The sequence below is a fragment of the Scyliorhinus torazame genome, chromosome 8 (genome assembly GCF_047496885.1).
Source record: "Scyliorhinus torazame isolate Kashiwa2021f chromosome 8, sScyTor2.1, whole genome shotgun sequence".
NCBI classification, from domain to species: domain Eukaryota; kingdom Metazoa; phylum Chordata; class Chondrichthyes; order Carcharhiniformes; family Scyliorhinidae; genus Scyliorhinus; species Scyliorhinus torazame.
In genome coordinates, this window is record NC_092714.1 from 3467964 (window position 1) to 3492523 (window position 24560).

At 47.0% G+C, this 24560-nt stretch overlaps 1 protein-coding gene across 1 annotated transcript in view; it reads right to left on the minus strand.

Annotated features, from left to right (window-relative positions):
- LOC140427632 (ubiquitin-associated and SH3 domain-containing protein A-like) overlaps positions 1–24560 on the minus strand; it is a 348965-nt gene that overhangs the window by 35414 nt on the left and 288991 nt on the right. Inside the window, 1 exon segment of the mRNA XM_072513054.1 lies at positions 11511–11611. Coding sequence (XP_072369155.1) covers positions 11511–11611 — 101 coding nt within the window.

Genomic DNA, 24560 nt, shown 5'->3' on the forward strand with positions numbered 1-24560 from the left:
ATCACTGCAGGAGTTCCTCAGGGGAGTGTCCTAGGCCCAACCATCTTCAGCTGTTTCATCAATGATCTCCCTTCCATCATAAGGTCAGAGGTGGGATGTTCACTGATACATACGCAATGTTCAGCACCATTCGTGACTCCTCCGATAATGAAGCAGTCCATGTCCTAATGCAGCAAGATCTGGACAATATTCAGGCTTGGGCTGACAAGTGGCAAGTAACATTCGTGCCACACAATGCAGACAATGACCATCTCATACAAGAGAATCTAACTATCTTCTCTTGACATTCAAGCATTACCATTGCTGAATCCCCCACAATCAACATCCTGGGTGTTATCATTGACCAAAAACTGAACTGGACTAGCCAAAGAAGGGCCATAGAAAATTGGAGTTAATCTAACTAGTTGGCAGGGAGTGGAGTTGGCATGAACTCTGGGAGGAGGAGCTTCAGAACAGTAAGTATAAATAACTTACCTCGGAGATTCGCGGCCTAGTGGGCAGGGAAGTTGAGGCACTTAGGAGGAGCAGCTTGGGAACAGCAAGTATAAATAACTTACCTTTGGGATTCATGGCCTAGTCGGCAGGGTTCACAGTTGGTGTGAAGTCGGGGAGGAGGAGCTTGGGAACAGTAACTATAAATAACTTACCTCGGGGATTTGCAGCCTAGTTAGCAGGGAGCGGGGTTGGGGAACCCGGGGAGGAGGAGCTTGGAAACAGTAAGTTTAAATGATTTACCTCTCTGCGGAGGCAGATGTTGTAGTCTTCGCCTCGTTGATAGCCCAAAGGCGGATTCTGTTGGGGTGGAGGTCATCCTGTGCCCTGGCATGGCGGGGGGACCTGCTGGAATTCTTAACTCTTGAGCTGGTGAAGTTTGAACTGAGGGGAAGGATGGAGGGGTGATGTGTTGGGTGCTCTGGATCCGTGGAACACATACAGGCCACTAACACTTAAAATAGTGCAACGCTACTTTATTAAGTTAGAAACTGTTGAACATACTTGCACTGTGGGTTAACACGATGTTAGATTAAACTAAAGACCTATGCCTGTCCGAACCAGTCTATGCACTCAGCACGTGGTGAGGACCTGTGCTGTAAGCTGTAAGCTCTGTCCTTGTAGTTTTGGAGGGTGGTAAAAGAGGTGGGGGGGTGGCATTATTAATTAGAGATAGTATAACAGCTGCAGAAAGGCAGTTCGAGGAGTATCACCCTATTGAGGTAGTATGGGTTGAAGTCAGAAATAGGAAAGGAGCAGTCACCTTGTTAGGAGTTTTCTATAGGCCCCCCAATAGTAGCAGAGATGTGGAGGAACAGATTGGGAAACAGATTTTGGAAAGGTGCAGAAGTCACAGGGTAGTAGTCATGGGTGACTTTAACTTCCCAAATATTGAGTGGAAACTCTTTAGATCAAATAGTTTGGATGGGGTGGTGTTTGTGCAGTGTGTCCAGGAAGCTTTTCTAACACAGTATGTAGATTGTCCGACCAGAGGAGGGGCAATATTGGATTTAGTACTTGGTAATGAACCAGGGCAAGTGATAGATTTGTTAGTGGGGGAGCATTTTGGAGATAGTGACCACAATTCTGTGACTTTCACTTTAGTAATGGAGAGGGATAGGTACGTGCAACAGGGCAAGGTTTACAATTGGGGGAAGGGTAAATACGATGTTGTCAGACAAGAATTGAAGTGCATAAGTTGGGAAGATAGGCTGTCAGGGAAGGACACAAGTGAAATGTGGAACTTGTTCAAGGAACAGGTGCGACGTGTCCTTGATATGTATGTCCCTGTCAGGCAGGGAAGAGATGGTCGAGTGAGGGAACCATGGTTGACAAGAGAGGTTGAATGTCTTGTTAAGAGGAAAAAGGTGACTTATGTAAGGCTGAGGAAACAAGGTTCAGACAGGGCATTGGAGGGATACAAGATAGCCAGGAGGGAACTGAAGAAAGGGATTAGGAGAGCTAAGAGAGGGCATGAACAATCTTTGGCAGGTAGGATCAAGGAAAACCCCAAGGCCTTTTACACATATGTGAGAAATATGAGAATGACTAGAGCGAGGGTAGGTCCAATCAAGGACAGTAGCGGGAGATTGTGTATTGAGTCTGAAGAGATAGGAGAGGTCTTGAATGAGTACTTTTCTTCTGTATTTACAAATGAGAGGGGCGATATTGTTGGAGAGGACAGTGTGAAACAGATTGGTAAGCTCGAGGAAATACTTGTTAGGAAGGAAGATGTGTTGGGCATTTTGAAAAACTTGAGGATAGACAAGTCCCCCGGGCCTGACGGGATATATCCAAGGATTCTATGGGAAGCAAGAGATGAAATTGCAGAGCCGTTGGCAATTATCTTTTCATCCTCACTGTCAACAGGGGTGGTACCAGGGGATTGGAGAGTGGCGAATGTCGTGCCCCTGTTCAAAAAAGGAACTAGGGATAACCCTGGGAATTACAGGCCAGTTAGTCTTACTTCGGTGGTAGGCAAAGTAATGGAAAGGGTACTGAAGGATAGGATTTCTGAGCATCTGGAAAGACACTGCTTGATTAGGGATAGTCAGCACGGATTTGTGAGGGGTAGGTCTTGCCTAACAAATCTTATTGAATTCTTTGAGGAGGTGACAAAGCATGTGGATGAAGGTAAAGCAGTGGATGTAGTGTACATGGATTTTAGTAAGGCATTTGATAAAGTTCCCCATGGTAGGCTTATGCAGAAAGTAAGGAGGCATGGGATAGTGGGAAATTTGGCCAATTGGATAACAAACTGGCTAACCGATAGAAGTCAGAGAGTGGTGGTGGATGGCAAATATTCAGCCTGGATCCCAGTTACCAGTGGCGTACCGCAGGGATCAGTTCTGGGTCCTCTGCTGTTTGTGATTTTCATTAATGACTTGGATGAGGGAGTTGAAGGGTGGGTCAGTAAATTTGCAGACGATACAAAGATTGGTGGAGTTGTGGATAGTAAGGAGGGCTGTTGTCGGCTGCAAAGAGACATAGATAGGATGCAGAGCTGGGCTGAGAAGTGGCAGGTGGAGTTTAACCCTGAAAAGTGTGAGGTTGTCCATTTTGGAAGGACAAATATGAATGCGGAATACAGGGTTAACGGTAGAGTTCTTGGCAATGTGGAGGAGCAGAGAGATCTTGGGGTCTATGTTCATACATCTTTGAAAGTTGCCACTCAAGTGGATAGAGCTGTGAAGAAGGCCTACAGTGTGCTCGCGTTCATTAACAGAGGGATTGAATTTAAGAGCCGTGAGGTGATGATGCAGCTGTACAAAACTTTGGTAAGGCCACATTTGGAGTACTGTGTACAGTTCTGGTCGCCTCATTTTAGGAAGGATGTGGAAGCTCTGGAAAAGGTGCAAAGAAGATTTACCAGGATGTTGCCTGGAATGGAGAGTAGGTCTTACGAGGAAAGGTTGAGGGTGCTCGGCCTTTTCTCATTAGAGAGGAGAAGGATGAGGGGCGACTTGATAGAGGTTTATAAGATGACCAGGGGAATAGATAGAGTAGACAGTCAGAGACTTTTTCCCCGGGTGGAACACACCATTACAAGGGGACATAAATTTAAGGTGAAAGGTGGAAGATATAGGAGGGATATCAGAGGTAGGTTCTTTACCCAGAGAGTAGTGGGGGCATGGAATGCACTGCCTGTGGAAGTAGTTGAGTCAGAAACATTAGGGACCTTCAAGCAGCTATTGGATAGGTACATGGATTACGGTAAAATGATATAGTGTAGATTTATTTGTTCTTAAGGGCAGCACGGTAGCATTGTGGATAGCACAATTGCTTCACAGCTCCATGGTCCCAGGTTCGATTCCGGCTTGGGTCATTGTCTGTGCGGAGTCTGCACGTCCTCCCCGTGTCTGCGTGGGTTTCCTCCGGGTGCTCCGGTTTCCTCCCACAGTCCAAAGATGTGCGGGTTAGGTGAATTGGCCAATGATAAATTGCCCTTAATGTCCAAATTGCCCTTGGTGTTGGGTGGAGGTGTTGAGTTTGGGTAGGGTGCTCTTTCTAAGAGCCGGTGCAGACTCAAAGGGCCGAATGGCCTCCTTCTGCACTGTAAATTCAATGATGATTTAGATTGTCTGGAGACTTGGGCGGAGAGATGGCTGATGGAGTTTAATCCGGACAAATGTGAGGTAATGCATTTTGGAAGGTCTAATGCAGGTAGGGAATATACAGTGAATGGTAGAACCCTCAAGAGTATTGAAAGTCAAAGAGATCTAGGAGTACAGGTCCACAGGTCATTGAAAGGGGCAACACAGGTGGAGAAGGTAGTCAAGAAGGCATACGGCATGCTGGCCTTCATTGGCCGGGGCATTGAGTATAAGAATTGGCAAGTCATGTTGCAGCTGTATAGAACCTTAGTTAGGCCACACTTGGAGTATAGTGTTCAATTCTGGTCGCCACACTACCAGAAGGATGTGGAGGCTTTAGAGAGGGTGCAGAAGAGATTTACCAGAATGTTGCCTGGTATGGAGGGCACAAGCTATGAGGAGCGGTTGAATAAACTCGGTTTGTTCTCACTGGAATGAAGGAGGTTGAGGGGCGACCTGATAGAGGTCTACAAAATTATGAGGGGCATAGACAGAGTGGATAGTCAGAGGCTTTTCCCCAGGGTAGAGGGGTCAATTACTAGGGGGCATAGGTTTAAGGTGAGAGGGGCAAGGTTTAGAGTAGATGTACGAGGCAAGTTTTTTACGCAGAGGGTAGTGGGTACCTGGAACTCGCTACCGGAGGAGGTAGTGGAAGCAGGGACGATAGGGACATTTAAGGGGCATCTTGACAAATATATGAATAGGATGGGAATAGAAGGATACGGACCCAGGAAGTGTAGAAGATTGTAGTTTAGTCGGGCAGTATGGTTGGCACGGGCTTGGAGGGCCGAAGGGCCTGTTCCTGTGCTGTACATTTCTTTGTTCTTTGTTTGTACCACCCTGTTACTATTTGGTGGCCTATTGACTACTCCTATCAATTACCCTTTCGCCTTACTATTCCTGATTTCCACCCAAATTGATTCTACCTTGTCCTCCATAGCACCAATATCATCCCTTACTATTGCCCGGATGCCATCCTTAAACAACAAAGCTACACCATCGCCCTTACCGTCCATTCTATCCTTTCGTATAGTTTGATACCCTTGGATATTTAACTCCCAGTCGTGACCATCTTTTAACCATGTTTCAGTAATGGCCACTAAATCATAGTCATTCACGATGATTTGCGCCATCAACTCATTCACCTTATTCCGTATACTACGAGCATTCAGGTAAAGTACACTTATGCTGTTTTTTATGTCTTTGTTATGAATCCTAACACCTTGGTCAGTAACTTTTCGCAAATTATTTTTCCTCTTACCCTTTCTCCTAATTTTCCTTGTCTTTGAACCCATATCTCTACATAATAACCTGTCACGTAACCTGCTGCCTTGCTCTCCATTAACCATTACACTGTCCATAGCTTTACCCTTCCCTTCCCCCCAACTTGCCAGTTTAAATCCTTGTGACCAACCTATTTATCCTATTCGCTAGAACACTGGTCCCAGAATGGTTCAGGTGAAGGCCGTCCCAACGGTACAGGTCCCTCCTGCCCCAGTACTGATGCCAATGCCCCATGAAATGGAATCCCTCTTTCCCGCACCACTCCTTTAGCCACGTGTTAACTTCCCTAATTTTCTCAACCCTATGCCAATTGGCACGTGGCTCGGGTAGTAATCCAGAGATTATAACCCTGGAGGGCCTGTTCTTTAATTTAGTCCCTAGTGTTTGATAATCCCCAAACAGGTCCTCTTTCCTAGTCTTACCTATGTTGTTAGTCCCAACGTGGACCACAACAACTGGATCCTAACCCAGTAACCCCACCTAAACTATTGGAGACTAAGGGCAATTTAGCATGGCCAATGCACCTAACCTGCACATCTTTGGATGTGGGAGGAAACCAGGAACACCCCGAGGAAATCCACGCAGACACAGGGAGAGCATGCAGACACCGCACAGACAGTGGCCCAAGCCGGGAAGTGAACCTGGGACCCTGGAACTGTGAAGCAACTGTGCTAACCACTGTGATAACAAGCCATCATAATCTGGAAACGCCAACCAGGAAGCAATTCAGTATTGCATGGCGAGGAATAGATGGGTTTCTCGAGGGAATACTGTTATCGGGCCGCCATTTTGAGCGGGCGGCCCAATAGTGAAGACCCTTGGGACCCCAGAAAAAAGACCCCTGTCTGGAACCTAGAGAGCTGTCCAGACAGGGGTAGTGAATAGAATACATAGAATATCATAGAATTTACAGTGCAGAAGGAGGCCATTCGGCCCATCGAGTCTGCACCGGCTCTTTGAAAGAGCACCCTACCCAAGACCACACCTCCACCCTATCCCCATAACCCAGTAACCCCACCCAACACTAAGGGCAATTTTGGACACTAAGGGCAATTTAGCTTGGCCAATCCACCTAGCCTGCACATCTTTGGATTGTGGGATTAGTCGGGCAGCATGGTCGGCACGGGCTTGGAGGGCCGAAGGGCCTGTTCCTGTGCTGTACATTTCTTTGTTCATTGTTGTTAAAACCTTCCTGGCTGCTCCTTACAAATTCCGCTCCATCTAGACCTCTGACACTAAGTGTATCCCAGTCAATGTTGGGAAAATTAGAATCTCCTATCACCACCACCCCGTTGCTCCTACATCTTTCCATAATCTGTTTACATATATGTACCTCTATCCCACGCTCGCTGTTGGGAGGCCCGTTGTACAGCCCCAACATTGTTACCGCACCCTTCCTATTTCTGAGCTCTGCCCATATCGTCTCACTGCTCGAGTCCTCCATAGTACCCTCCTTCAGCACAGCTGTGATATCCTCTCTGACCAGTAATGCAACTCCTCCATCCCTTTTACCTCCCTCTCTATCCCTCCTGAAGCATCAATATCCTGGGATATTTAGTTGCCAATCATGCCCTTCCCTCAACCAAGTCTCAGTAATAGCATCATACTCCCAGATACTAATCCAAGCCCTCAGTTCATCTGCCTTACCTACTACACTTCTTGCATTAAAACAAATGCACCTCAGACCACCAGTCCCTTTGCGTTCATCATCTGCACCCTGCCTACTCTTCCCTTTAGTCACGCTGACTTCATGATCTAGTTTCTTACAGGCTTTAGTTACTACCTCCTTACTGTCCACTAACCTCCTCATTTGGTTCCCATCCCCCTGCCACATTTGTTTAAACCCTCCCCAGCGTTAGCAAAAGCACCCCCGAGGACATTGGTTCCAGTCTGGCCCAGGTGTAGACCGTCCAATTTGTAGTAGTCCCACCTCCCCCAGAACCGGTCCCAATGTCCCAAAAATCTGAACCCCTCCCTCCTGCACCATCTCTCAAGCCACGCATTCATCCTGCCTATTCTTTCATTTCTACTCTGACTACCACGTGGCACTGGTAGAAATCCTGAGATTACTACCTCTGAGGTCCGACTTTTTAACTTGGCTCCTAACTCCCTAAATTTTGCTTGTAGGACCTCATCCCGTTTTCTACCTATATCATTGGTGCCTATATGCACCACGACAACTGGCTGTTCACCCTCCCCCTTCAGAATGTTCTGCAGCCGATCTGAGACATCCCTGACCCGTGCACCTGGGAGGCAACATACCATTTGGGAATCTCGTTTTCGACCACAGAACCGTCTATCTACTCCCCTTACAATTGAATCCCCTATGTCTATAGCCCTGCCAGTCTTTTTCCCGCCCTTCTGTACAGCAGAGCCAGCCACTGTGCCATGAAGCTGGCTACTGCTGCCTTCCCATGGTGAACCATCTCCCCTAACAGTATCCAAAACGGTATACCTGTTTTGGAGGGAGATAACCGCAGGGGACATCTGCACTGCCTTCCTGCTTTTTCTCTGCCTTTTTGTCACCCATTCCCTTTCTCCCTCAGCAATCCTAATCAGTGGTGTGACCAATTCGCTAAACGTGCTATCCACGACCTCCTCAGCATGCGGATGCTCCAAAGTGAGTCCATCCGCAGCTCCAGAGCCGTCATGCGGTCTAACAAGAGTTGCAGCTGGTCACACTTCCCGCACGTGAAGGAGCCAGGGACATCAGCCACGTCCCTGAGCTCCCTCACTGAGCAAAAGGAGCATAACACGGGTCTGGGATCTCCTGCCATTTTTAATCTTAAGCTTAACTTAGTCCAACTATAATATCAAATAATAGATAAATGAAAAAGGAAAAAAAAAGAAAAATTGTTACCAATCACACGATAAAACAAAATAGAAATAGAAAAACCTTACCTTATCAACGCACCTCAGGGAAAAGAAAAACTACTTACCAGTCACCAGCCAATCACCTACCTGCTGGCTGTGATGTCACGTTCAACTTCTTTCTACTTCTACCTGCCCTCGAGTCTCCCTCTTGATCTTTACTCAGCTGGGATCCTTACAGTGATTGGTTTGTTTTGGTTGGAGGAGGAGGTTGGGAGGGAAACACTGAAGAAGTGTTTGGGGTTTAACTGTCACTTGACAACAGCTCCTCCACAAACCACCTTCTGGATACAGTGACCGCAATGCACTGATGCAAATTTTCCCTGCAACAGCCAATCAGCGGTTCCGCTCTGCTGCCCTCTGCTGGATGATGGATTCAGAACTGGTCGGCTATAGAAGACAGAAGGTAGCAGTCGAAGGGTGTTTTTCTGAATGTTTGTGGAGTTCCGCAGAGATTGGTACTGGGACCTCTGCTGTTTGTAAAATATATAAATGACTTGGAAGAAAATGTAGCTGCTCTGATTAGCAAGTTTGCAGATGATACTAAGATTGCAGAAGTTGTGGATAGTGATGAAGATTGTCAGAGAATACAGCAGGATATAGATAGACTGCAAAATTAGGCAGAGAAATGCCAGATGGAATTTAACCCAGACAAATGCGAGGTGATGCATTTTGGTAGATCCAATTCAGGTGGAAGCTATACAATAAATGGCAGAAGCATCAGGAGCATAGAGACACAGAGTGATCTGGGCGTGCAGGTCCACAGATCCTTAAAAGTGGCAGCACAGGTGGAAATGGTGGTAAAGAAAGCATATGGCATGCTTGCCTTCATTGGATGGGATATCGAGTATAAAAGCTCACAAATTCTGTTACAGTTATATAGAACGTTGGTTGGGCCACATTTGTAATAGTGTCCAATTCTGGTCACCGCACTACCAGAAGGATGTGGAGGCTTTGGAGAGAGTACAGAAAAGGTTTACCAGGATGTTGCTTGGTATAGAGGGTAGTAGCTATGAGGAGAGAACAAAGAACAAAGAGATTGAATAAACTGGGATTGTTCTCCCTGGAGAGACGGAGGCTGAGGGGCGACCTGTTAGAAGTTTATAAAATAATGAGGGGTATAGGTAGGGTGAACAGTTGGAGGCTTTTTCCCAAAGCGGAAATTACAATTACAAGGGGGCACAAGTTTAATGTCAGGGGGGATAGGTTCAGTGGAGATGTGCGGGGGATGTTTTTTACACAGAGGGTGGCGGTGGTCTGGAATGCACGGCCAAGTGAGGTGGTTGAGGCAGATACATTAATAATCTTTAAGTCATATCTGGATTGATGCATGAAAAGACCGGTATAGAAGGATATAGGCAGTTGGTCTAGATAGGACATGTGACCGATACAGGCTTGGAGGGCTGAAGGGCCTGTTCCTGTGCTTTATTGTTCTTTGTTCTACACCAATGCCTCTCCAAACTGCCACAGCATATCTTTTTCGCTCAGCTCAAGGAAGACTCCTGAACAAGGGAATGACCAAGGAAGCCCTTCAAAGACACCCTGAACGTTTACCTCAAGAAATGCAACATTGAAGTCAATGCCTGGGAGATCCTTGCTCAGAAGAAACCTACTTGGGGGAACCTGTGATTGAATGGAATCAATTCGTCAAGGACACCCGACGGCACGAGTAGGCCTAGAAAAGGAGCCTGAGAAAGAAATACCAATCCCACCTCCCAGAAACATCTTCCTCATCTGTGCGGTCGAAGATGCAGCTCTAGAATTGGGCTCATCAGCCACGCAAGGACTCACAGAATCCATGACCAGTAACACGGTGCTTGTTAGGTGGAAAATCATTTTGTGAGTGATCGCCAAAGTAAAAGAAGAACCTTTAGAATTCCCTACCCCAGATTTTGATTGTCAAGGGAGTTTATGGGGACAGGCATATAATTGGAGTTAAGACCACAGTCAGATTGGACATGATCGTATGGATTGGCAGAGCAGCCACACAGCGCTGAATGGCCTACTTTGCTCCTATTTCTTTAGATTTTATTTTTTTAGGGTAGACGGGGGCACGGCACAACCAGTAGATGCTGGGAGAGACCTCTTCCGGGACCGACCTAGTACATCACACATCACTAGATCTAACGGGATCTCGCAAGATGTCGCAATCTAGATTCCACCCATTGTGGGCAGGATCAGTATGTGGAAAATCTGCATATTAGAGCTAGTAGCTCACCTGATCTACCTGACGTGTTGCGATCTAACCCCTTCACCTCGGAGACCTGAGGCGAGCGGCTTCCAGTACCGATACCTACAAACAGGGACCAGATGGAACAGCGCTTGGGGTGGGTCTCTCAGGTGACCGGAGGCCCTGGGCAGGGTGGCACTCTGGCACTGTTGATGCCACCCAGGCACCTTGGCAGTTCCACCTTCATGTCAGTCTGGTAATGCCAAGGTGCCCATATGACACTGCCAGGGTGCCAGGCTGGCATTCTGCCCATGCCAGTGATTGGGCCTGGGGATGCCCTGCCTGTGTGAGGTGGGATACGGGGCCCACCCCTCCCGAGGACACCCTTATAGGTGAGTTGGGGCTTTGGTGGTCCGGAGGTCACGTCAGTGCGGCCGAGAGACAAGAGTGCCATTTAAAACTGACATCCCGATCTCCTCCTGCACTGAGGAGTTCTGACGAGAGGAGCTCCTCAGTGCACGAAATGGGTCCTCAGTGGTATTTCCTGCTGAGACCCTGGATTGCAACAAAGTTTGATAGCCTGGTCTTTCGCGCCGCTGCGAGTACCAGGAAACACCCGGCTCTCTGTTACAATTTGGTTAGATCGCGCCCATATAAACATATGAATTAGGAGCAGGAATGGCCACTTGGCCCCTCGAGCCAGCTCCATCATTCAATAAGGCCATAGCTGATCTGATTGTAACCTCAACGCCACATCCTGCTTAACCCTGATAAACTTTCAAGTTATAGAATAGAATATCTTAAAAATATTCAAAGACTCTGCTTCCACTGCCTTAGGAGGAAGAGAGTTCCAAAGACTCACCACCGTCAGGGAGGAAATCTTCTCCTGATCCAAGTTAAACGGACAACCCCTTATTTTTGAACAGTGACCCCCCCGTTCTAGATTTTCCCACAAGATGAAACATCCTCTCCGCATCCATCCTGTCATCACCCCTCAGGATCTGGTTCATTGGTCTGGATGGAATGTTAAACAATGTCCTTTAAACAATTCAGCTTGATCAGTTTTCAGTTGTTTTTTTCATTGCTGCTGCGTTCATTACCTTCATCTCTGTCCACAATCGCTTTGATTACTGAAGAACACCTATTAATGTAGTTTTCGTATGTTTCTGATGGAATCAGATTGGAGACTGGCACATGGACGCTATAGATAAGAAGCACAAATGTTTACATATTTGCAAAGCATCATAAATAATTTTCTGAAAAGACATCTGGGACTGGATTCTCCAGTCCCCCAACTGCCTGTTCCCCGGCAGCGTGTTCTCTGGTGGCACGTGTTCCTCAGCTGCATGTTCCCAGATGACGCGTGTTCCCCGACGGCATTTTCCCGGCGGCTTGCTGTTCCCCCGCAGCCAGCCCCCACCACCGGATGCACCAGGGATGGTAGTTTGTCTTGATGATTTCATCACAGAATTAGATAGTGATCTTTGCTAAAGCTGCCCCATCACATTAGTGGTGGGGAAGCTTTTGAAAAAGGTATCGAAGGTCAGGATATAAGCACATTTGGAGGAAAATGGACTAGTTAGTGACAGGCAGCATGGTTTTGTACAGGGAAGGTCATGTCTCACTAACTTGATTGAGTTTTTTGAAGAGGTGACAAAGAAAATTGATGAGGGCAGGGTTGTGGATGTAGTTTATGTGGACTTTAGTAAGGCGTTTGACAAGGTCCCACATGGCAGACTGGTACAAAAACTAAAATCACATGGGATTCGGGGTGGACTGGCTATATGGTTACTGACTTGGTTATAGAAGACAGAGAGTAACAGTGGAAGGGTGTTTTTCAGAATGGGGATCTGCAGTTAGTGGTGTTCCACAGGGATCGGTGCTGGGACCTCTATTGTTTCTAGTATATATAAATGATCTGGAGGAAAATGTGGGTGGTTTGATTAGTAAGTTTGTGAATGATACGAAGATTGGCGGAGTTACTGATAATGCCGAGGATTGTCAGATGATACAACAGGATACAGATAGATTGGAGATTTGAGCACAAAAATGGCAGATGGAGTTTACAAAATAAAGAACAAAGAAATGTACAGCACAGGAACAGGCCCTTCGGCCCTCCAAGCCCGTGCCGACCATGCTGCCCGACTAAACTACAATCTTCTACACTTGCTGGGTCCGTATCCCTCTATTCCCATCCTATTCATGCATTTGCCAAGATGCTCCTTAAATGTCACTATCGTCCCTGCTTCCACCACCTCCTCCGGTAGCGAGTTCCAGGCACCTACTACCCTCTGTGTAAAAAACTTGCCTCGTACATCTACTCTAAACCTTTCCCCTCGCACCTGAAACCTATGCCCCCTAGTAATTAACCCCTCTACCCTGTTGAAAAGCCTCTGACTATCCACTCTGTCTATGCCCCTCATAATTTTGTAGACCTCCATCAGGTCGCCCCTCAACCTCCGTCGTTCCAGTGAGAACAAACTGAGTTTACTCAACCGCTCCTCATAGCTAATGCCCTCCATACCAGGCAACATTCTGGTAAATCTCTTCTGCACCCTCTCTAAAGCCTCCACATCTTCTGGTAGTGTGGCGACCAGAATTGAACGCTATACTCCAAGTGTGGCCTAACTAATGTTCTATACAGCTGCAACATGACTTGCCAATTCTTATACTCAATGCCCCGGCCAATGAAAGCAAGCATGCCGTATGCCTTCTTGACTACCTTCTCCACCTGTGTTGCCCCTTTCAGTGTCCTGTGGACCTATACACCTAGATCTCTCTGACTTTCAATACTCTTGAGGGTTCTACCATTCACTGTATATTCCCTACCTGCACTAGACCTTCCAAAATGCATTACCTCACATTTGTCCGGATTAAACTCCATCTGCCATCTCTCCGCCCAAGTCTCCAAACAATCTAAATCCTGCTGTATCCTCTGACAGTCCTCATCGCTATCCGCAATTCCACTAACCTTTGTGTCGTCTGCAAACTTACTAATCAGACCAGTTACATTTTCCTCCAAATCATTTATATATACTACAAGGAGCAAAGGTCCCAGCACTGATCCCTGTGAACACCACTAGTCACAGCCCTCCAATTAGAAAAGCATCCTTCCATTGCTACTCTCTGCCTTCTATGACCATAAGTCCATAAGGCATAGGAGCGGAAGTAAGGCCATTCGGCCCATCGAGTCCACTCCACCATTCAATCATGGCTGATTTCAACTCCATTTACCCGCTCTCTCTCCATAGCCCTTAATTCCTCGAGAAATCAAGAATTTATTCTCTGGCTGAAGAAATTTCTCCTCATCTCTGTTCTAAAGTGACTCCCTTTTATTCTAAGGCTGTGCCCCCGAGTCCTAGTCTCCCCTGCTAATGGAAACAACTTCCCTACGTCCACCCTATCTAAGCCATTCATTATCTTGTAAGTTTCTATTAGATCTCTCCTCAACCTCCTAATCGCCAATGAATATAATCCCAGGATCCTCAAGATGTTCATCGTATGTTAGGCCTACCATTCCTGGGATCATCCATGTGAATCTCCGCTGGACCCGCTCCAGTGCCAGTATGTCCTTCCTGAGGTGTGGGGCCCAAAATTGCTCACAGTATTCTAAATGGGGCCTAACTAATGCTTTATAAAGCTTCAGAAGTACATCCCTGCTTTTATATTCCAAGCCTCTTGAGATAAATGACAACATTGCATTTGCTTTCTTAATTACGGACTCAACCTGCAAATTTACCTTTAGAGAATCCTGGACTAGGACTCCCAAGTCCCTTTGCACTTCAGGATTATGAATTTTGTCACCGTTTAGAAAATAGTCCATGCCTCTATTCTTTTTCCAAAGTGCAAAACCTCGCACTTGCCCACGTTGAATTTCATCAGCCATTTCTTGGACCACTCTCCTAAACTGTCTAAATCTTTCTGCAGCCTCCCCACCTCCTCAATACTACCTGCCCCTCCACCTATCTTTGTATCATCGGCAAACTTAGCCAGAATGCCCCCAGTCCTGTCATCTAGATCGTTAATATATAAAGAGAACAGCTGTGGCCCCAACTGAACCCTGCGGGACACCACTCGTCACCAGTTGCCATTCCGAAAAAGAACCTTTTATCCCAACTCTCTGCCTTCTGCCTGACAGCCAATCGTCAATCCATGTTAGTACCTTGCCTTGAATACCATGGGCCCTTATTTTACTCAGCAGTCTCCCGTGAGGCACTTTATCAAAGGCCTTTTGGAAGTCAAGATAGATAACATCCATTGGCTCTCCTTGGTCTAACCTATTTGTTATCTCTTCAAAGAACTCTAACAGGTTTGTCAGGCACGACCTCCCCTTACTAAATCCATGCTGACTTGTCCTAATCTGACCCTGCACTTCCAAGAATTTAGAAATCTCATCCTTAACAATGGATTCTAGAATCTTGCCAACAACCGAGGTTAGGCTAATTGGCCTATAATTTTCCATCTTTTTCCTTGTTCCCTTCTTGAACCGGGGGGTTACAACAACGATTTTCCAATCCTCTGGGACTTTCCCTGACTCCAGTGACTTTTGAAAGATCATAACTAACGTCTCCACTATTTCTTCAGCTATCTCCTTTAGAACTCTAGGATGTAGCCCATCTGGGCCCGGAGATTTATCAATTTTTAGACCTCTTAGTTTCTCTAGCACTTTCTCCTTTGTGATGGCTACCATATTCAACTCTGCCCCCTGGCTCTCCGGAATTGTTGGGATATTACTCATGTCTTCTACTGTGAAGACTGACGCAAAGTACTTATTTAGTTCCTCAGCTATTTCCTTGTCTCCCATCACTAGATTACCAGCGTCATTTTGGAGCGGCCCAATGTCAACTTTTGCCTCCCGTTTGTTTTTAATGTATTTAAAGAAACTTTTACTATCATTCCTAATGTTACTGGCTAGCCTACCTTCATATTTGATCCTCTCTTTCCTTATTTCTCTCCTTGTTATCCTCTGTTTGTTTTTGTAGCCTTCCCAATCTTCTGACTTCCCACTACTCTTTGCCACATTATAGGCTTTCTCTTTTGCTTTGATGCATTTCCTAACTTCCTTTGTCAGCCATGGCTGCCTAATCCCCCCTCTGATAACCTTTCTTTTCTTTGGGATGAACCTCTGTACTGTGTCCTCAATTACTCCCAGAAACTCCTGCCATTGCTGTTCTACTGTCTTTCCCACTAGGCTCTGCTCCCAGTCGATTTTCGTCAGTTCCTCCCTCATGCCCCTGTAGTTACCTTTATTTAACTGCAACACCTTTACATCTGATTCTACCTTCTTTCTTTCAAATTGCAGATTGAATTCTACCATATTATGATCACTGCCTCCTAAGTATTCCCTTACTTTAAGATCTTTAATCAAGTCTGGCTCATTACATAACACTAAGTCCAGACTGGCCTGTTCCCTCGTGGTCTCCATCACAAGCTGTTCCAAAAAGCCCTCCTGTAAACATTCAACGAATTCCCTTTCCTTGGGTCCACTGGCAGCATTATTTACCCAGTCCACCTGCATACTGAAGTCCCCCATGATCATTGTGACCTTGCCTTTCTGACATGCACTTTCTATTTTGTGGTGCATTTTGTGCCCCTGGTCCTGACCACTGTTAGGAGGCCTGTACATAACTCCCATTATGGTTTTTTTGCCTTTGTGGTTCCTCAACTCTACCCACACAGACTCCACATCATCTGACCCTATGTCATTTAGTGCTATTGATTTAATTTCATTCCTAATTAACAAGGCAACCCCGCCCTCTCTGCCCACCTTTCTGTCTTTTCGATAGGTTGTGAATCCCTGGATGTTTAAATGCCAGTCCTGAACCCCCTGCAACCACATCTGTGATGCCTACCGCATCATACCTGCCAGTCACAATCTGGGCCACAAGCTCATCTACCTTGTTCCGTACACTGCGCGCATTTAAATATAGCACCTTTAATTCTCTATTGACCGTCCCTTTTTGTTTTCTTAGTGTGGTGGACCTTGGTTTACTGAGCCTTTCCATACACTGTCATATTTTGTGGGATGGGGACTATGGTAACCTCTCCTGAATTCTCTCTTTTCGTGCTTTTTTGTATTCCTAAGCAGCTACTCTTACCACTGATTACTTCACCTCTTGGTTCCCTGACTTTCCCTTCCCCACCAATCTCAAGTTTAAAGTCCTATTGACCACCCTATTTACTCTTTTCGCCAGAACACTGGTCCCAGCTCGGTTCAGGTGGCGACCATCCCAACGGTATAGGTCCCCCCTGTCCCAAAACTGATGCCAGTGTCCCATGAAAAGGAACCCCTCTTTCCCACACCACTCTTTCAGCCATGTGTTAACTTCCCTTATTCTTGCCTCCCTATGCCAATTTGCACGTGGCTCGGGCAGTAATCCGGAGATTATGACCCTTGAGGACCTGTTTTTAAATTTGAATCCTAGGTCTTTATAATCTCCAAACAGGGGCTCTTTTCTAGACTTGCCTATGTTGTTGGTACCGACATGGACCACAACAACTGGATCCTCCCCCTCCCTCTCCAGTATCCTTTCAAGCCGGTAAGAGATGTCCCGCACCCTAGCACCGGGCAGGCAACATACCATGCGGGACTCTTTATCCTGCTCACAAAGGATACTATCTATCCCCCTGATAATAGAATCCTCTACAACTACAACTTGCCTATTTACCCCCTCCCCTTGAATGGCCTGCTGAGCCATGGTGCCTTGGTCAGCTGACTCATCCTTCCTGCAGCCCTGTTCGCCATCCACACAGGGAGCAAGTGCCTCATACCTGTTGGACAGGGTCAAGGGCTGAGGCTCCTGAGTTCCTGACTGCTGGTTCCCTTTACCTGCCTGACTTGCAGTCACACCCTGCTGTCCCTGGCCACTGGCAGGATTTAAACTACTTACTCTGACAGGTGTGACTGCCTCCTGAAACACAGTGTCCAGGTAAGTCTCCCCCTCCCGGATGTGCCTCAGTGTTTGAAGCTCAGACTCCAGCTCATCAACTCTGAGCCGGAGCTCTTCGAGCAGCCAACACTTACTGCAGATGTGGTCGCTGCAGTTCGCAATGGGATCTGCCAGCTCCCACATCAAGCAGCTAAGCACATCACCTGACCAGCCATCTCTAATTAATTAATTAGTTTAATTTAAGTTTACGAGTTTAGCTGTGTTTTTTTAAAACTTTGGGGCAGATTTGCTGTCAACCAATCAGATCACAGCTTCCCTCTGACGTCACTTTTGGAAAAAAAAACCTGGAAAACAGGAAGTTACCGTTAGGTTTTTATTCTCACAGAGACTGCTCCTCCTCCTCCGAACGGCTCCTGAAATTAGGCCCGAAGAAAGAGAGAGAACAAAACAGTAGGGAAAAAGCACCTTCTCCCACTCTTCACCGAATTACCTCACTGCACCAAATTACCAAGTTTCAAATTCTCATCCTGTCTGTGTCTCACTCACTCAGGTTGTGTCTCCTTGACCAGCGCAACGCTTGACCTAGCCAGTTGTGTATCCACCTTGCCAGCTCACCCCTGATCCCGTGTGACTTCACCTTTTGTACTAGTCTACCATGAGGGACCTTGTCAAAGGCCTTACTGAAGTCCATATAAACAACATCCACTGCCCTACCTGCATCAATCATCTTTGTGACCTCCTCGGAAAACTCTATCAAGTTAGTGAGACACGACCTCCCCTTCACAAAACCATGCTGTCTCTCACTAATACGTTAATTTGCTTCCAAATGGGAGTAGATCCTGTCTCAAAGAATTCTCTCCAGTAATTTCCCTACCACTGACGTAAGGCTCACTGGCCTGTAGTCCCCTGGATTATCTTTGCTACCCTTCTTAAACAGAGGAACAAAATTGGCTATTCTCCAGTCCTCCGGGACATCACCTGAAGACAGTGAGGATCCAAAGATTTCTGTCAAGGCCTCAGCAATTTCCTCTCTAGCCTCCTTCTGGATTCTGGGGTAGATCCCATCAGGCCCTGGGGACTTATCTACCTTAATATTTTTTAAGACGCCCAACACCTCGTCTTTTTGGATCTCAATGTGACCCAGGCTATCTACACACCCTTCTCCAGACTCAACATCTACCAATTCCTTCTCTTTGGTGAATACTGATGCAAAGTATTCATTTAGTACCTCGCCGATCTGCGGTGTCCTCCCGTAGTACAGCTGTGATATTCTCCCTGATCATCCGGGGCAATGAGTATAGGAGTTGGGATATCATGTTTCAGCAGTATAAAACCTTGGTTAGGCCGCATCCCAGGTAGCGCGTTCCAGACCCGCCTCTACCCACCTCCCAGGCAGCGCGTTCCAGACCCGCCTCTACCCACCTCCCAGGCACCGCGTTCCAGACCGTCACCACTCTCTGGATAAAAAAGTTTTTTCTCAAATCCCCCCTGAACCTCCTGCCCCTCACATTGAACTTGTATCCTCTCATAACTGATCCTTCAACTAAGGGGAAAGTTTAAGGGAGATGTGCGGGGTAGGTTTTTCACACAGAGAGTGGTGGGTGCCTGGAACGCGCTGCCAGAGGATGTGGTGGAAACGGGCACATTAGCGACATTTAAGAGGCATCTGGATGGGTCCATGAATAGGGGGGAAATAGAGGGATACGGACCGAGTAAGGGCAGAAGGTTATTTTTTAGTTAGGGCATCGTGATCAGCACAGGCTTAGGGCTGAAGGGCCTGTTCCTGTGCTGTACTTTTATTTGTTCTTTGTTCTCTTTGTTCAGAGGTTTCCTGGTTAAGTCACTGCCTCTCACATAACATCATAGCAGAGGCCAGAAGTCAGGTGGAGCCCCAAATTGAAGAAACTGTTGAGCAAAGCTTTGTTTGTGTGATCCATATAATGGTACTTAACCTGTTTGAAATAATAATGTGCCACTTTGTCAGTGTCAACAAATTAGAATAGCTCTCTGATGCTACCTATTATAAACAATTTAAGACACTGTCATTTAAATTGTGTGAACAAATTGCAGGAGATCGTCATTGTGAAAATGCATTTGTTTTTACCATCATCCATTCCAGTGATTCTGTGGGCTGGATTCACCGATTATGCGGCTCTGTCCGCAGGATCCATCTGGTCTTATGGCCAAAAAGCCGGCGGCACCCCCGCACTGATGCTCCGCCCAGTGAGAGACTAGCAGCCACGCTGCGTAAAGCCCCTGGCTTTGCCTACGGATACGGTCGCACTCGGGGACTCGGCCCACTGGGGGTGATGCATCGGGGGAGAGCCTCAGGTGACATCCTGAGGCTGTCCTGACGGCGTGCAGCGTACTCCTCGAGTACACCGTTTTGAGGGAACGGAACATCTGAAAAACGGAGCTGCCTCCGATTCCGTTCCAAAAATGGATTCTCCGGCTGATCGCCAAACGCGATTTCGGCGATGCCGATCGGAAAATCCAGCCCAATCTTTGAAAGGACCATAAATTAATGAGGCACATCTGAAGGAAGGTTGGTTGGAACTTGGTCTACAACACTTGCCCAGAATAAATCCTTTCTGGTGGGTCTGGTAAATTTCCCTCAACATTTCTTATTATTTTGTGAAACTCATCTAATTATAGACTTTCCAGCACAGAAAGATATTTAATTCACAATCCTAATTTCTCTCTTCAAACCCGGAAAATAAATTAATCAATAAATGCAATTAAAAAACATACACCTATTCATTAGTGACCCGAATAATAGTTAAATACAAGAACATAATAAATAGGAGCAGGAGTAGTTCACAGTAGCACAGTGGTTAGCACTGTTGCTTCACAGCTCCAGGGTCCCAGGTTCGATTCCCAGCTTGGGTCACTGTCTGTGCGGAATCTGCACGTCCTCCCTGTGTCTGCGTGGATTTCCTCCGGGTGCTCAGGTTTCCTCCCACAGTCCAAAGATGTGTATATTAGGTGGATTGGCCGTGCTAAATTGCTATGAGTGTCCAAAAAGGTTAGATGGGGTTACTGGGTTACAGGGATAGGGTGGAGATGTGGGCTTAGAAAGGGTGATCTTTCGAGACTTCCGGTGGCGGCCATGGAGTGAGAGGTCGCTTATTTGGTAGCTCCCGCTCATGGTGGACTTTTGGGACCTTTTCCCCCGATTTATGGGGGATTTGACTGGTAAAATTGGAGACTGATGAGGCAGAGAAGAGGAAATTCCCACCAGTTTATGGAGTCGTGGACCAGATGTGGTCTGCAAAGAAGAGATTGTTGGGCAAAGAAGAGAGTGAAGCCTGCAGCACAGGGGAACATGGCGGAGGTTCAGGAGTTGAGATTGCCGGCCCAGTGGTCAATGGAGCAGCTGGTGAAATTCCTCCAGGAGAGTTTCGCCAAGCAAAGACAGGAGTACCTGGACCTGATTAAGACGGGGATTGATCGGGTGAAGCAACAGTTGGAGGTCCAGGGACTGGCGATCCAGAGGGTGAAAGAGAAGGTGGCTGAGCACGAGGACCAGCTAACCGCGATGGCAATGGAGATGGATCTAATGAGGGACCATCAGAAAAGGCTGCAGGAGAAGGTGGAGGATTTGGAGAACAGGTCGCGCAGACAGAATTTGAGGATCGTTGGCCTCCCGGAGGACATTGAGGGATCAGACGCAGGGGCATATGTGACGTGCATGTTTGAGAAGCTGCTGGGCGAAGGTGCGTTTGCTCGACCCCTTGGAGTGGACAGGGCGTATAGAGCGCTTGCAAGGAAGCCGCGAATGAATGAGCTGCCGAGGGCGATGGTGGTGCGAATGCACCGGTTCCTGGATAAGGAACAGATCTTGAGGTGGGCCAGGCAGACGAGGAGCTGTAAATGGGAAGACAGGGAGCTGCTCATTTACCAGGAGTTGGGTGCGCAACAGGCCAAAAGAAGAGTGAACTTTAACAAGTTAAATCGACCCTCTTAAAGAAGGGGGTGAAATTCAGCATGCTGTACCCAGCTTGTTTGTGGGTCACTTACGAGGGCCAAGAACTTTATTTCGGATCACCGGATGAGGCAATGAACTTTGTTAAGGACAAGAGACTGGCAAGTGATTGAGGACATTGAATTTGGGGGTGAGTAATTCTGTGCCTATGCTGCTAAATTTATTTTATTTTTGAGTGGTGTATGTAGTGTTTTTGTACCAATGTTTTGGGAAGTTGCTCAGTTTTGTGTGTGGGTTAACTTTGTTCTTGTGGGGGGATGGTGAGTGGTATTTTCTTCTTTGTGTTTGTTGGGGAGTGTGATGTTTCGCATATATTAGTAATTGGGGACTCTATAGTCAGGGGCACAAATAGGAGATTTTGTGGGAGCGTGAGAGACTCACGTTTGGTATGTTGCCTCCCAGGTGCAAGGGTACGTGATGTCTCGGATCGTGTTTTCCGGGTCCTACAGGGGGAAGGGGGAGCATCCCCAAGTCGTGGTGCACATTGGCACTAACGACATAGGTAGGAAAGGGGATAAGGATGTCAGGCAGGCTTTCAGGGAGCTAGGATGGAAGCTCAGAACTAGAACAAACAGAGTTGTTATCTCTGGGTTGTTGCCCGTGCCACGTGATAGTGAGATAAGGAATAGGGAGAGAGAGCAATTAAACACGTGGCTACAGGGATGGTGCAGGCGGGAGGGATTCAGATTTCTGGATAACTGGGGCTCTTTCTGGGGAAGGTGGGACCTCTACAGACAGGATGGTCTACATCTGAACCTGCGGGGCACAAATATCCTGGGGGGGAGATTTGTTAGTGCTCTTTGGGGGGGTTTAAACTAATGCAGCAGGGGTATGGGAACCTGGATTGTAGTTTTAGGGTAAGGGAGAATGAGAGTATAGAGGTCAGGAGCTCAGATTTGACGTCGCAGGAGGGGGCCAGTGTTCAGGTAGGTGGTTTGAAGTGTGTCTACTTCAATGCCAGGAGTATACGAAATAAGGTAGGGGAACTGGCAGCATGGGTTGGTACCTGGGACTTCGATGTTGTGGCCATTTCGGAGACGTGGATAGAGCAGGGACAGGAATGGATGTTGCAGGTTCCGGGGTTTAGGTGTTTTAGTAAGCTCAGAGAAGGAGGCAAAAGAGGGGGAGGTGTGGCGCTGCTAGTCAAGAGCAGTATTACGGTGGCGGAGAGGATGCTAGATGGGGACTCATCTTCCGAGGTAGTATGGGCTGAGGTTAGAAACAGGAAAGGAGAGGTCACCCTGTTGGGAGTTTTCTATAGGCCTCCAAATAGTTCTAGGGATGTAGAGGAAAGGATGGCGAGGATGATCCTGGATAAGAGCGAAAGTAATAGGGTAGTTATTATGGGAGACTTTAACTTTCCAAATATTGACTGGAAAAGATATATTCCGAGTACATTATATGGGTCGTTTTTTGTACAGTGTGTGCAGGAGGGTTTCCTGACACAGTTTGTTGACAGGCCAACAAGAGGCGAGGCCACATTGGATTTGGTTTTGGGTCATGAACCAGGCCAGGTGTTGGATTTGGAGGTAGGTGAGCACTTTGGGGACAGTGACCACAATTCGGTGACGTTTACGTTAAGGATGGAAAGGGATAAGTATACACCGCAGGGCAAGAGTTATAGCTGGGGGAAGGGAAATTATGATGCCATTAGACGTGACTTGGGGGGGATAAGGTGGAGAAATAGGCTGCAAGTTTTGGACACACTGGATAAGTGGAGTTTGTTCAAGGATCAGCTACTGCGTGTTCTTGATAAGTATGTACCGGTCAGGCAGGGAGGAAGGTGCCGAGCGAGGGAACCGTGGTTTACCAAAGAAGTGGAATCTCTTGTTAAGAGGAAGAAGGAGGCCTATGTGAAGATGAGGTGTGAAGTTTCAGTTGGGGCGATGGATAGTTACAAGGTAGCGAGGAAGGATCTAAAGAGAGAGCTAAGACGAGCAAGGAGGGGACATGAGAAGTATTTGGCAGGAAGGATCAAGGAAAACCCAAAAGCTTTCTATAGGTATGTCAGGAATAAGCGAATGACTAGGGACAGAGTAGGACCAGTCAAGGACAGGGATGGGAAGTTGTGTGTAGAGTCTGAAGAGATAGGCGAGATACTAAATGAATATTTTTCGTCAGTATTCACTCAGGAAAAAGGTAATGTTGTGGAGGAGAATGCTGAGCTCCAGGTAAATAGATTAGATGGCATTCAGGTACGTAGGGAAGAGGTGTTGGCAATTCTGGACAGGCTGAAAATAGATAAGTCCCCGGGACCTGATGGGATTTATCCTAGGATTCTCTGGGAGGCCAGGGAAGAGATTGCTGGACCATTGGCTTTGATTTTTATGTCATCATTGGATACAGGAATAGTGCCAGAGGACTGGAGGATAGCAAATGTGGTCCCTTTGTTCAAAAAGGGGAGCAGAGACAACCCCGGCAACTATAGACCGGTGAGCCTCACGTCTGTAGTGGGTAAAGTCTTGGAGGGGATTATAAGAGACAAGATTTATAATCATCTAGATAGGAATAATATGATCAGGGATAGTCAGCATGGCTTTGTGAAGGGTAGGTCATGCCTCACAAACCTTATCGAGTTCTTTGAGAAGGTGACTGAACAGGTAGACGAGGGTAGAGCAGTTGATGTGGTGTATATGGATTTCAGCAAAGCGTTTGATAAGGTTCCCCACGGTAGGCTATTGCAGAAAATACGGAGGCTGGGGATTGAGGGTGATTTAAAGATGTGGATCAGAAATTGGCTAGCTGAAAGAAGACAGAGGGTGGTGGTTGATGGGAAATGTTCAGAATGGAGTTCTGTCACAAGTGGAGTACCACAAGGATCTGTTCTGGGGCCGTTGCTGTTTGTCATTTTTATCAATGACCTAGAGGAAGGCGCAGAAGGGTGGGTGAGTAAATTTGCAGACGATACTAAAGTTGGTGGTGTTGTCGATAGTGTGGAAGGAAGTAGCAGGTTACAGAGGGATATAGATAAGCTGCAGTGCTGGGCTGAGAGGTGGCAAATGGAGTTTAATGTAGAGAAGTGTGAGGTGATTCACTTTGGAAGGAAAAACAGGAATGTGGAATATTTGGCTAATGGAAAAGTTCTTGAAAGTGTGGATGAGCAGAGGGATCTAGGTGTCCATGTACATAGATCCCTGAAAGTTGCCACCCAGGTTGATAGGGTGGTGAAGAAGGCCTATGGAGTGTTGGCCTTTATTGGTAGAGGGATTGGGTTCCGGAGTCAGGAGGTCATGTTGCAGCTGTACAGAACTCTGGTACGGCCGCATTTGGAGTAT